At 40.8% G+C, this 13,653-nt stretch overlaps 1 protein-coding gene across 4 annotated transcripts in view; it reads right to left on the bottom strand.

Annotated features, from left to right (window-relative positions):
- The window catches only part of NELL1 (neural EGFL like 1), a 296,982-nt gene that overhangs the window by 264,472 nt on the left and 18,857 nt on the right, over window positions 1–13,653 (bottom strand). For all 4 annotated transcript variants that reach the window (XM_040559538.1, XM_040559541.1, XM_040559537.1 and 1 more), the window contains exon 3: window positions 7,596–7,746. In XM_040559538.1, coding sequence (XP_040415472.1) covers window positions 7,596–7,746 — 151 coding nt within the window. The remainder of the gene's footprint in view (window positions 1–7,595; window positions 7,747–13,653) is intronic.

Genomic DNA, 13,653 nt, shown 5'->3' with positions numbered 1-13,653 from the left:
AGCTGGGCACGCAAGCTGCAAGGCATTAGAACACTTACAATGTTCAACATATGTATGTGTGTACCTGCAACTAAGCATAAGTCAGACAAATACAAATTTACTTTCTTCTTTGATCAGATAAAGAAAAAAGTGACCCCAACATCTGCTTGCCAGCTAAAATGCAGCTCAAGGTACAAAGCAGCTACTCATTTCTGTGGCATGTGTTGTAAGGACTGCACTTATTCATTTTTGTTTCCATTTCTCGTGCCTAAACATCTGTCTTCGCTGTGGGTGCTACCTGCCGACTGTCTGAAAGACAAGGTCCCTCCCCTGTTCATAGCAAAACTAGTAGGTAGTAACACAATGCACCTGATAATAGTACAGCATCTCAGCAGGCTTCAGAACTAGCACAGTCAGTAGGGCTGAAGAGAGCCCATTACTTGAAGTATGGTAAAATCCTAACTCCTTAGGCTGCTACAACCAAAATAAATAAATAAATAAATAAATAAATAAATAAATAGTCCTCATGCACATATAAACAGAAACAATAATCAAGACATCTCTGCTAAATTAAGTTCCTGCAAGAAGTGACCATGCAGCCAAATAATGGGAGAAATTTTGATTTCGTCCCCTCACAAAAAGCAGGTGTTGATCTTGCAGTAAAGGTTGCAGCCTAGTGTAACCACCCCGCAAGGGATGGCCTCACTCTCTTGCATGCTTACTCCTACCTTATACTTTGCACCAGATTTAGCCACTCGGTTGCACTAAGGCAGGTCAACCCGAGGAGCTAATCCGATAGCAAAGAAACCCGACAAGAACAACAACAAAGAATTACTTCTTCAGGTATCACTGCTCCAGAACCAGGTCACTTAGCACTCTCACAATCACTGTGTCTGTAGCAAAGAATGCAATCCACAGTTGCACTCTGTGGGTTACTCAAGTGGTCCTTGAAGGGCTCATCACCTAAAATGCCTGGACTGAGGGTTATTTTCCCCAGTGCTCCAGCGGACCATCTGCAGTCCACGAAGTATTTGTATCTAAGGGCTTTCTAAATAGGAACTGCCAATTTTTCTGAGGCTAACCACAGGACTCCAAGGCAGCATTAGCTGAAGGGTCACTGTGGGTATGCAGAAGCCTGGAGGTGCCAGCGTGACCAGAAAGCCCCCAGCAGAGCTGTAAGCAAAGCAGAGCACAACCCTGCTCAGTCCCTCCCCAGCGCCCACCGCTGCGGCAAGAACTCAGCTCAGGGGATCCCCAGACCCACAATCCTTAAATACCAGATTTTAATGAAACAAAAGAGAATAGCATAGCCTTTTAAACTAATGAAATCTGCCACCTGAGAGTCAAACTAAAATATTTGAAAACAAATTATCCTGTCCTAATTGGTATGTGCTTAGAAGGCAGGTTCTTCCCTCTGATCTTGCTCTGAAATTCAGCAGCTTTCCAGTGATTTCTTGCGTTATGGCAAGTGCCATACGTTTCTGCTAGATTCCCAGCAAAAACCTTTCCCACTCCACTCCCTTAAGGCCCAGCAACATGGCTGCTCCCAGCTCTGCTCAGGGCACCCCCAGCCTCTGCTGCCCCACCAGCTTCCCTCCTACTCTCCCCAGTGCCACCAAGGCACTGGCAGCTTGCCACAACTGGGAGTCCTTCAGGCAGGCACTGTGACCCTCTCCTGTCCACAGTGCAGTGCCTGCCTAGCATCCAACCAAGAAAGTGACCCTCCATGAACAATGTCCTGTGAACGTCTAAGCCTCCTGTTAACTAGGAAAGTTACATTCTCAGCGAGCAGCCAAAATTCAGAGGATGCAGTTTGCAGAAAGTTGCCTTCAGCCTAAATTAGAAACATTTCAGTGCCTTGCCTCTATCAGAGGATCATAAAACAAGCAAACAAAATAACTCGGCATGTTGGAGAAGACTCCAAGGGGACCCACACATCCTGCTCGTGGCTAACCACAACATTTCTGCACTGTCCAAATCCAGTTTTAAAGAGTTTCCAACTATCAGCCATTCTGCCTCAATTGCTAACAAGGTCCAAACAATGTGCTTCAACAGCTGGTTATCAGCAGCATGTTAATGCTTCCGAGAGACAACAATTGCCATCCTATGGTACATAAAACACCTGCTCTCAGCAGGGAGCCACAAGACGGAAGGTAGCTCCTCAAGCAGTAACTCCTTCACAACACTTAAATCAGTGGAACATGTATATAATATAACTTTTCTGCTTCACTTCTCTCTTTTGCATACTTGAACCCAGAGGACAGTAGCAGGAGGGCACAATTCTCTTTCCGCTTGCATCTCTAAAATGCTTTTGGGAAAAAAAAATATCTGGAAGAAAACAAACTCACCTGCTTGTGTCTCTCTGGGAGGCACGAGGGAAAGTGTGTAGGTGCCTCTCATATTTCACATTACCTAGTTCAGAGGGACAGAAGTAAAGCTGGATCTTTGCATTCTCTAATCAGCTTGCCAATTTAGCAATTCTACAAATCAATATTGATGAAGATGTGACCTTTACCCTAAAAGATAAAGTAAAATGGAAGCATTTTCAGAGTTTTTCCTTCCCTTTGTTTTGAATACTGGGCATCTCAGAATCCACTATGCTAATACACATCTTGCAGAGATTCATCTAAAATGTAGCATGGAGTACATCCAGTCTTTCAGGCTTACAACTGGGGTCAGAAGTCACTTGCACAGGTTTCTTTCTATTAATTAGGTTTCAGTGTTTAACTAGATTGTTTCCCATTTATGTTTCAAATCTAACATCATGGAAGGCCCAGGAGCCTTCCATTTGTTATTTTTGAATGTAGAGCTTTCTATCTACTCCTCTACAGTCTGAGAAGCTGTTTACAGTGTAACTGGGGGGAAATATTAATTTATTAGTAAGTCTCACCCGTCTCCCCTCCCCACCCAAAACTGACTTGCTATTTCACTCCCAGCCTAACACATTTATCAGCATCCCTCAGAATATTTATACCAATACATCTGGCTGTTACATACCGAAGGGCCAAATTCTCCACTCAGTAAATCCATTTCACTATAGCAGTACAATTAGCTTGCAACTTTCCAAATATCTGCCATGACAAAGTTTCTGAAGGTCAGTTCCTAAGCTTAGGTTCATGTTAAAAAATTAAAAGAATAAAAACATAAAAATAATAAAAAGTTTTTAGTGCTCCCTGTCAGACAATCATAGAAACATCCATTTTCATAACTCGCTCTCTAGTTCTGTCATGAGGGGGAGGAACCTCTCAATTCTGAAAACCCTACAGAAATAATAACACCACATGTGGACAGAAAGTTAGTACTGATAAACATAAAGCAAAGAGAGAAGAGAGACCCAGGACACACACACACAAAACAGTACAACAAAGTTGTTTTTTTTTCTTCCAGCTTCTTTAGTTGACTGACAAAAGCAACAATAGGTTCTGTGGGAAGAAAAGGGAGGGAAAGAAACTAAGTTCCACTCAAGACTCAGGGACTTCGAAAAATGTGTATAACAAGACCTTGAGGAGAAGGTCAATAAGAGTTTTATTTTATTTCTCATGAGTATCTCCTGGGCGATGGCTCCTTACTCGCTTACTAGTTTATTTTCACTCACTATGCAAAACAATGTCCAACTTCTCTGCTTTCCACAAAAATAAAACCAATGGTTATGAAGAACATCTTTCTTTGGAGGGCAGCTTGTTACAGAGCAAGCAAATACCTGACAGGTTACTTTCAAAAAGTCAAAAGGGAATTTTGTCTGATGAAAGGTTAGAAAATCTGATTCAGAGTTATTACCTCCCACATCACAACCAGGTAACAGCTTGGCTGCCAGCTGCCACCTCATGGGTAACCTTCAGTCAAGACTATTTCCTCTTGCTTCCTTTCAGGCAAGTACCAGAACCACAGGGGATGTGTATTTGTTCTACCCATGTGATTTGAGAAGGTTCAGATCTGTACAATAGCAAAAAAAAAAAAAAAAAAAAAAAAAGTGTTCTGGATTCAAACCTTCCTGATACCTTAAGGCCAAAGAGGCCTAGGACATGAATAATAGTTTCTCTAACACAGAACAAAACCCATTAAAATATCATTATTGAAAACTTAGGCAGTAAATCATTTGAAAATGTTATAAGCTAGTCAGTGGGATGGCCAGTAACACAGACCCATGCTCACTGTTTTCATTGGGTGCCTTACCCACTCTTTCCAAGCACCAAAACTCTTCATTTTGTACATTCTTGGTGTCTGCTAAGTAAACAAATGCTTTATTTGCCCACTCAGTCATCCAATATTAAATGAAAAGTTTATAGCTTTTTTTTTTTTTTTAATTATTTTATTACTAGTATTTGTGGCCAAAATTTTCACAGCAGCAAGAAAAAAATATTACAGCAGCCAATTCTTTTTAAATTGTGCCCCCGAGAGGTCAGGAAATCATAGTCAGCTCCTTTGGTGACAGCCAGAAGGACACTAGCCTGGGTAACTGAGCATCCCTGACAGATCTCTCCAGACACCCATCTCGGACAGCAGTAGGATGGAGCTATGACTACGCCTCAAGTCCAGGGAGTAAACAGCACAGAGGCAATGCTGACTCCCATTTAATTTATGTTATGGGGCTTTGGACCATGCAAGACCAAAGCATGTAAGGAGCAACCATACAACTTTGGGTGAAACTATACTAAATCACTGTTCAAATAAGGACTCTTTATGGATGGGTTTTCAATTATCTCAATGGCCTTTTCCAAGCTTCTTGGTGGTTGAAGGAATCAAAAGCTGTGATCAAAACATCTCACCGAGATCTTCAAGAAAGAAAAAGCTAGCATAGTTATCCAACAAAGATAATAGTTCCTGCATCCCCAAGTAACATGTTTCTACATCTTGTATTACATTTTGTCCTCTGAAATTTAGAAAAAAAAATATAATCTGCAGATTTCCCTTTGTATTCCAGATAACTAGTACAGTCTGCACATACTAACAGACTGTTCAATTAGACTTAATCTGTGTTAATTAAGCTTTCCATTTCCCAAGCTGTATATTAATACATTTGGATCATGAAAACAAAATCTTTATCATCAAGCTGATTCAACAAGATAAAATATTAACAAAGACGCATTTATCATCTTCTATGCAATATAAATCCTGTCCAAAGGATCATATAAATTAACAACTAATCTCTAAATGTTGAGAGATACCCACTTAGTATAACAAAACAGCTTATCTGAATGACTGACTTCAAGGAAAGGTGTTTTCATCTTATTTTAATACCTTTTACATTCAATTTCTGTTTGTTATTTGTCAAGATTTAAGATCCATTTACCTACGTATTTCTAAAACACCGTAGATATCTTGGTTTCAAAGTTCCATGCTATTTATGAAGAACAAACTCCTGCTAATATGCACTACAGAAAGGCAAAAAGTTCTCTCTTGTACCTTATGGTGATTATCTCCACTCTGAACATCATGTAAAACAGCGTTCTGAACTAATTACGCTGGCATATGTAACTTAGATTTTATATATATTTATATATAAAATAGGTTTTAGTCCATGAAATATTTATGCCAACTACTAAACCTGTGTGCAAAAAAAAAAAAAAAGGTCTTGCATAAGATACGAACTCCTGTACCAACAACTAACACAGCTGCTGCTTTTATTCAGGTCTTGTTGACCTCCTGCATGTCCTGTAGTCTCAAACTTTTAATTGTGCAATTTGGGGTATACTAATAAGTTGAAAATCCCTATGCCATAACTAAAATATTTCCTATTTTGTACATCAGAGGAAAGTTATCGCATTTCCATGGTCAAAAACTATACTGGCTAGGTAATAAGATACCCTTATACTTGTTTTCACAGGTCTTAATCACACTGAAATGTAACAATCTTTTTTTTTTTTTTTAAACTAATCTCTTTGTACTGTCTATTTTCACAGACACATAGAAGGATGAAAAAAGCTTAAAAAAGAACATGAACAGATTATCAAAATAATTATCAAAATCGGTAATTTTGATTGAGCAACAGTAATTTAAATAGAGCAACAATTTTTAAAAATGTTTACCAGTGCGTCAGTGGCCTGGGCACATTTCAGCACACATGTGAGGCTGAAGTCTAGGGTGACCTGAGCAGCTGGTGCACCCAAAAATATAAAAACAACAACAAGCTGAATGTTCTGCCATTACACTGATTATAATGTAACCAGGGTACTTTTCAGCGGTGCCCCCAATCTTTGTTCTCCACTCTTCTTTTCCAGCCTTAAAAAGCTTTTTCCTCCATTTTCTTCCACTTTATTAATTTCTGTCATTTCAGACCCACGCGTCTGGAAGCACTATCCTTATCAAGGTTCAAGTAGCAACTTAAGACACTGGGGAAAGAAACAATGAGTCTGTTTTAAGTGATGCACAGTAAGCCTGGAAAAGACGGATAATTGCAGTAATCCATCTGACTTTCAGAATGTAGGAGCAGTCATTAGCAATGCTGGCCATGTCTGTTCTGGCGATTACACAGAACTACACAGACTTTAAAACTACTTTGGCTCCTGCATACAAGTACAAAGATTTAAGTGAGACTAGCATCCAATCCTTCAACTATACATAGTTTTAAATGGATGTCTATTAATATGAAATACTAGAGATAACCTCAGGGCCAAGGACATCAGCAGTGCATTTTATTCAATCAAGATTACTCCTGCACAATGCATCTCTCTACCAGCCGCTGTCTCTGACCGCCAATAGAGAGAAGTTAAGCAGCTAAACTCAGTAGAGGCCATATTTAAAAACTATGTGCCTTCCATTGTATAATATTGCCTGTCTAGAATGACCTTGGATTGACAAGTACATGTATGTGTCCCCAAACGTGACACTGTATCAATGGCTATCCTCAGTGTACTCTTTCTTAAATGAAAAATGGAAAAAAAAAATCCGTTAATATGGCAAACTGATCTTTCCAAAGTTAGAAGTTCAAGATAGCAGGAGACTATTTGACACAACACGCAGTTTGAAACATTAAAACATCAGAGAAATCATTATGACCTATAATAGAAGGTATAATTTTGGTGTGGTTTTTGTTGTTGTTGTTTTTAAACAAACTGATGTCTGCCACTATAACAGCTAATGAAAATGACCTCTTCTTTTTCTCCAACACTGACAATAAAAAAAAAAAAAAAGAATATATTGTTTTCATGCCAGGAAGCAAACATACACATCGCCATATGGAAGCACAGGTTTGAAATATAGCATAAGAGCTGAATTTCAAAAAAAGCAAACATATTTTAAAACATTTTTAAAAACACAGAAAAACATGAGAATGCAAGTTTAACTTTTATGAAAAAGCAAACTCCAGAGTGCACATGATAAATAGGAGAAATTGCATTACGAGGTTTGCAATTTCCAAAATGTATGTTGTCTATGCAACGTGGTTTTGATCTTGTTTCTTAATTTATTTTACAGACCAGAATACATAAATAATGCATTCCTCCTGCTAAAAAAAAATAAATAAATAAGAAAAAACTAGCAAGTCACAAATTACGTCAAGAGGCTTTAACTTACATGTCAGATTATAAACCTACCATTTCAACACAGCCACCAACGGAGTACTGAGCATTCAGTACCGTTTAGACTGCAACTACTAGATAGAAATAATTTCCTCTTACCTGTGCTCTAACTCACGGATGGACAGTATAACTCCAGAAGTCGATGCCTTCTGTTGCAGGGTGGCCAGAAACGTGAACTCACTTTTATTCCGAAAGAGCTGAATTAACTTCTCACTCACATGGGGCGCTGCATGGATTTCTCTTTCTATATCTAAGAATTTTATTCAAAAAAAATAAATAAATAAAAGGGGAGGAGAGTGGAAACAACAGTCCAGTAGAAGTGCTAAGTCAGAAAGATTCAGATTACATTTTTCATTTTGCCGTCGAGATTTTTCATTTTTGAGAGTCACCTACCACACATGACCATTGCAGTTGTTTAGTGCAAAAACCCCAATGTTGCCTCCGTCAGCATTCCCACTTGTCACTTTGACAAGTTCACAACTGGTCAGCTACTGATTTTCTGACAATTTTTAATGGGATGCTGAACCATTTGTGTCTGCTGTGAGCAGATTAAGTTGTTGTAAAGAAGGTGTGCTGCAGTCAAATAAATGTGCTCCTAAACTCTGAGAAATCTCAGGCACTGCCTCTCCCAACACAATTCACCAAGCTCCAGTTTCAGTTTTTACCACCAAATCCGTTACCATCTTTCCATCGTACATCAGAGGAAACTTGTCCTTGCACTGTGTAAGGCAGAGATGTATTATTGCTAATAATGCTATATGGCTGAGCTTCTGCCCAAGAAATAAATACAAGACACGCTTGCAATCTGCTACCGTTTCAGGGATTTCTCAGTTTAAACAAGCAAAGCGTGACAGCTCATGCAATATTTATTCAACTACAGTCTGACCAGGCAGATCCAGAAATATTTCAGCCTCACTAACCCTTCTGATGTCCAAGCGGCAGCATGCCTTCTCATATTTGATCTTCTAAGATTCAAATGCACTGTCTCCCAACACATTCATTTTTATTTCATCCTTTTATTTGCAATGTACCATCACCACCACTTATGATTAATGACAAAAAGGAGAAATCACAGCATTTCAACCTTCCCACCCCTTGCCTTGTTTTGCATGCTGGGCCTTTGTCACATGTTTGCAAGACCTGTGCCACTCGCAGTTTCTGGATGTCACAATCAATTAGAAGCCCAGTGCGCTTCCTTCAGAAAGGTTTACTTTGAAGCCAGAAATGCCAACACACATTCTCAGCTGGTAGAAAACCATATAACTCTACTGAATCCTGAGAATCTGGCCCAGCATGAATGCCATAACACACAAAGGAGTGACAAGATTTACAATTCAGAATTCCACTGCAGGGGAGGAAAAAAAAAAAAAAAAAGTATCATTAAATGAGGCTTTGCAGACTGAAAGAGAAGAGACTGGCTTGAAAACTGCCTGAAACTCAGAAATACAGACTACTGGGGGAATGCCATGGACTGAAACCAAACTCCAAGGAAAAAGTATTCAAGTATGTTTTGTAATTGGGTGTCTCCATTTCTTCCGCACAGCTTACAGCCCTTCAAATGAGCCTACACACTCAGAATGCATAACGCACTTGTGCTTTGAGAAGCTCACCTCTGAAAAGTACTGCAAATTAGACATCAAAAATCACCAGTCATCATTTAAAAATCTTTGCCAGAGGCTCAAATTCACCTGATAAATAAATATAAGGTCCACTTTACAGCATCAAGCTATTCGTCTCTCCAATGCCACTTGTATCATAAGAGGACAAAGCTTCAGAGAACAGAAATAGTTTCCACAGCCAACATAAAGGGGAACAGAAGGAGAAAGTATCCAACACAGAAGAGTAGATTTTGCATTCACCTACAAGATTTCATTAACTGTATCATTATCCTCACCTATCCTTACCTAGCAGATCTTATTAGTGGTCATAAATACTCCCTAGTCCTCTTTGGAACAGCTGACAGGATACACAGAACTGTGTCTCATAAATCAGGAAGTTCTCCCCTCTTACACTGAACGGGTAAGCGTACTCTCTACCCCACTAACTTAACTCACTTTTGGCTGTAAATGACTCCAATTTAAAACACACAGACAGTCGGCTATCTACACAGACAGACAACCAAGTACCAAGATGCAACTGAGACTCAGAGACAGAATTTCCAAATACTGAGAGCTGAGGAGAGTTATTCTTGTTTTGAATGTTAAGAACCTTTATATCTTACAAAATCTTGTGTTTTTTTTTTCCTTTTTTTATTTTATTTAAGTGTTACAATCATAAGAAATAAAATATTGCTTATTTGAAGTTCTCAAAAAAATTTTCACATGAAAACATAGGCAGTGCTGTCAGTGAAACATACATGTAAAAAAATCAGTCAAGCCTTGGAAAAAATCCAGTATTTTCTCATCACAGAGGGACCAAGTTATAAAGCCACATCCCCTCATCTATCCACCCAACCTTCTACAAAAAACCTAGGGCTCCTTAGTCAGAATCACCACTGAATAACCAAAGCACTGACTACTCCAGTTAGAAACATACTTTGAAATACCATGTTATATTCTAGACCAGTTCACAGTCCTGAACACAGCATAAATACACCTTCCATTAGCTCTCTGTTGGTTAAAATCAGTATATGCCATAGATCTGCAATCGTCAAGTTCCAGAATCTTGGGTTCAAACCACTAAACAGCAAACATTACTTAGGTCCTGATTTGCAACACTATTCTAATATAATCCATAAGAAGGTGGTTATTTAACTGGGCTTTTTAAAATTAACACGTTTCTAAATCCAGTGCTACTCATTTGGAGTAGCTCTACTCATTGCCAGGCTAAGGAGGTCCCAGTGCACAGGAACATCCCCTCGCTGGACAGCCAAAAAACCACACTCGCAGGGACAGAAACCCCAGCAGAGATTACTTCAACATAAGGAAACCTCAGTAACTGCAACAAGGGGGGGTTCCCCAGCAGTTCTGCAGTGATGTGGCAGATGCAACGCAATAGCTGGCGCTTGGATTTGTGAGCAGAGGAGCCCACGGAGGTTTGCGAGGATGTAGAAATCTGCTTCCATGGGGCTTTATGGAGGTGACGGGCTGCTGGGGTGCCAAGCGCACTCTTCGCAGTCTGGAGCTGCATGAGGCTTCATCGAAGACAGGGCCCAGGTGGCTCCACATCGGCCCCAGTCCCCTGCCCCATGGGACAGCGCCCTGGCACCTCTCCGGCAGTACTGCACCACCTCCTGGTATGTCACTGGGCTGTGTTCTGCTTGATTTCTGCAGAAAGTACCACACTCATGAATTGGAAGTTATGATCCACTTGGAGTAAGAGCTTTCTATTTGCAAGTTGATTTTCATGCTTTAAAAAAGAAAACAACAACACTACCAACCTGAGAAAGGATACACCTCCTCACTGCAGGTGCCTGAGGGGGAAAATACATTTTATACTGTCTATAAAAATAACTGTCTGCTTGTAATGAAATGCCGTATTTCCTACATAATATAGAACAATATAGGTTTATACAGTAATCTTCGGTGAAACACCGCTTCATGCTTGAATGATAATACAATCTCAGCAATAAATAATATAAATAAATAAAAGTAGATACGACTTTCATATGCCCTTCTATGTGATTATATTTTCTTAATCTGAAATACTGACTGTCTGGAGGGTTTTTTTAAACATAGTAGAATGCTTCTAAAAGAAAACAAGCAAAAAAAAACTAGGCTTACACAGTTATTTTAAAGTTCAACAGATAGAAATCATCCAGAGCATCAAGTAAACTTTCTACCTTCAGCAAAACAGAGAAGCAGAAGACACCCCTATGACAAAGAGAGCGCATATCCACTGTTTGATTTCATACCTCCTCCCTGCCATGTAAACCACAGGTCCAGGGAAGAAGCACCAAACACAAAGCGTGCACAGTGTGCCAGGAGAGCCAACCCAGCTATGCCCAGCACCTCCCTGCGGGTGCCATCCCCAGGGACACAGCCGTGCCTCCCCGGCTGCCCGGTACCCCACAAGCTGGCTCAGCCCCAGCCTAGCCCTACCCAGGCCAGAAGGAGCCAGGACAGGATCCGGCACCGGGACTGTGGCTGGGATCAGCGGAGGCAGCTGCCAGCCCCTGCTGCATGGCAGCAAGCTCCCACGCTCAGCCACCTGCCTGAATCAGACATGGGTTACTCCAGTTCCCGTTATTTCACTACTCGGGATTGAGATCAGCTCTTGCAAGCTGATTTTTGCCCTCAGTTTGCATCTTTCTGGGGGTTTCCACTGTTCTACATATCAGTAGCTCAGGGAACTAAGAATTAAATCCTCAGACTTCTGTCACTTGTAGCTTCGATTGAGTTAGAGGGCCCAAGTAAGAGAGAGGGAGATGCTGGCTCCAGCTCCACTGGAAACAGGGCAAGAAAACAAACACCCCAAAGAAGCTGACAAAAGCAGTCAGAGAAAGAAAAAAAAAAAAATGATGCAAAGAAAGTAGGCAAAGTTCTTGCCAAGCTTACTTGGATGTCACTGTCAATAATCCATGGTATGAAGGGGAAGGGAATTATGTGACCATTTGGGCTAGAGTTTTAAGCAAAGAAAAATATACATCTGTTCTTGCAAGCTGAATCCCAATCCAGCCGAGAAATCATTATTCTTTATTAAAGGTTTCCTTTAGAGGAAAATACTGAAATTCAGTTCTAAACCAGATCATATTTTCTGAAACAATAGATATGTTTCAGCATTAACTAGCCTGCTTGAATACTTTTTCCTTTTACTTCCTTACTTTGGTAGGGAACGCAAAACACAGTGCTTTATTGCTAACTTCAATCATTTCAAAGTTAGGTGTTTAAATACACTTTCAGAATAGCCTTTGCACAGTCACACCAGCCAAGCAAGTAGAAATTAACCCTACAACAGAGAATCCAGATCTCAGTGACAGCCATTAGAGAACTGAATATTGCAGCATATTGGATTTTACCTTGCTATTGGCAAGATCCAATAAGACTTAAATCTCCCCATAAAGGGGAAAAAAAAAAGAAAAAACACAGTGCTCAATTTTTAAGACACCAGCTTTCCAAAAATGGAACAGAGTAGAAATGGGATCCAAAACAAGCGTAGGCCATTTCCAGAAGTTGCCCAGGATGGAAACACAAGACAGGTTTTGTGACCCTTTCTCAATGAAGGCAGGAGCTTCATCAAAGCTTCCATGTCCAAGCAGGATCCAGTGCACAGACTCCTTTCTGCACATCGGTCCACACAATTCTTCTTTCTAACAAATGGTCAAAAACAAAAACAAAACAAACAAACCACCCCCACACACTACTGGTGACAGAGCTCCTGATGCCCATTGCTTCCTGCTCCTCTAAAACCTTTCCTCGGCCCAGACAGGCCACAAACTGATCCAGAAGTCTACTGAAGGATGCTAACAGCAGCCACGGGGATCCTCCTCAGGAAGAAGTCATTTCACTGCCAAGCAGGAAGACCCTTCAGGTAGTTGTCCTTCCCTGCCTAGCAAGGGCAAAATGCAGTTCTCACTAGACAACAGCTTTTTTTTTTTTTTTTTTTTTGAAGCTGCAGGAGGAAGATTCACACCATTTCTCCTCACATGCCAACAGAAGGCAAGACTTGGCAATATACTCCTGTCACGGGAACAGGCAGAGAGGCACGAATCCCTCAGAGCACCTCGGAAGCTCGATTCGGCTGTCACCGTTAGGGCCCGAGACAGCCCCACGGTGCCGCAGAGCCCATGGCCGCGCAGCAGCGTGCTTGGTTGTCACCTGAGCGCAGAGCCGACAGCATGCCTGCTGATCGCCCGCACTGCTTCCAAGGCAGGGGAGGAAAACAAACGCACGCTTGTGTGCAGGTGCTGAGCAGGCATCATGCTGCTCCCCAGGGACCCCTGCCAGTAACCCAGGGAGGGGTCAAAAATCCCCTCCCTGCTCTTCAAAACTATGCTACCAGAGAGGCTCAAAGAAGGCAGGACGTTTTCTCACCAGTACCTCTTCGCTTCTAGGTGTTCCCACCAGCACGAAAAGTCATTCTAAATGCTCTACTTGCTTCTGCCTTGCTAGCTCCACTCAGAGTCAGTAATAAACAGTAAGAAATTATGTTCAACAGCACAGCTTTCTAAATTATGATTATTCATTATAAATCACTTTTTACACGTTGCTTCAAACAC

The sequence above is a fragment of the Cygnus olor genome, chromosome 5 (assembly GCF_009769625.2).
Source record: "Cygnus olor isolate bCygOlo1 chromosome 5, bCygOlo1.pri.v2, whole genome shotgun sequence".
In the NCBI taxonomy this organism is placed as follows: Eukaryota; Metazoa; Chordata; class Aves; order Anseriformes; family Anatidae; genus Cygnus; species Cygnus olor.
This window is presented reverse-complemented; position numbering and strand designations above follow the sequence as displayed.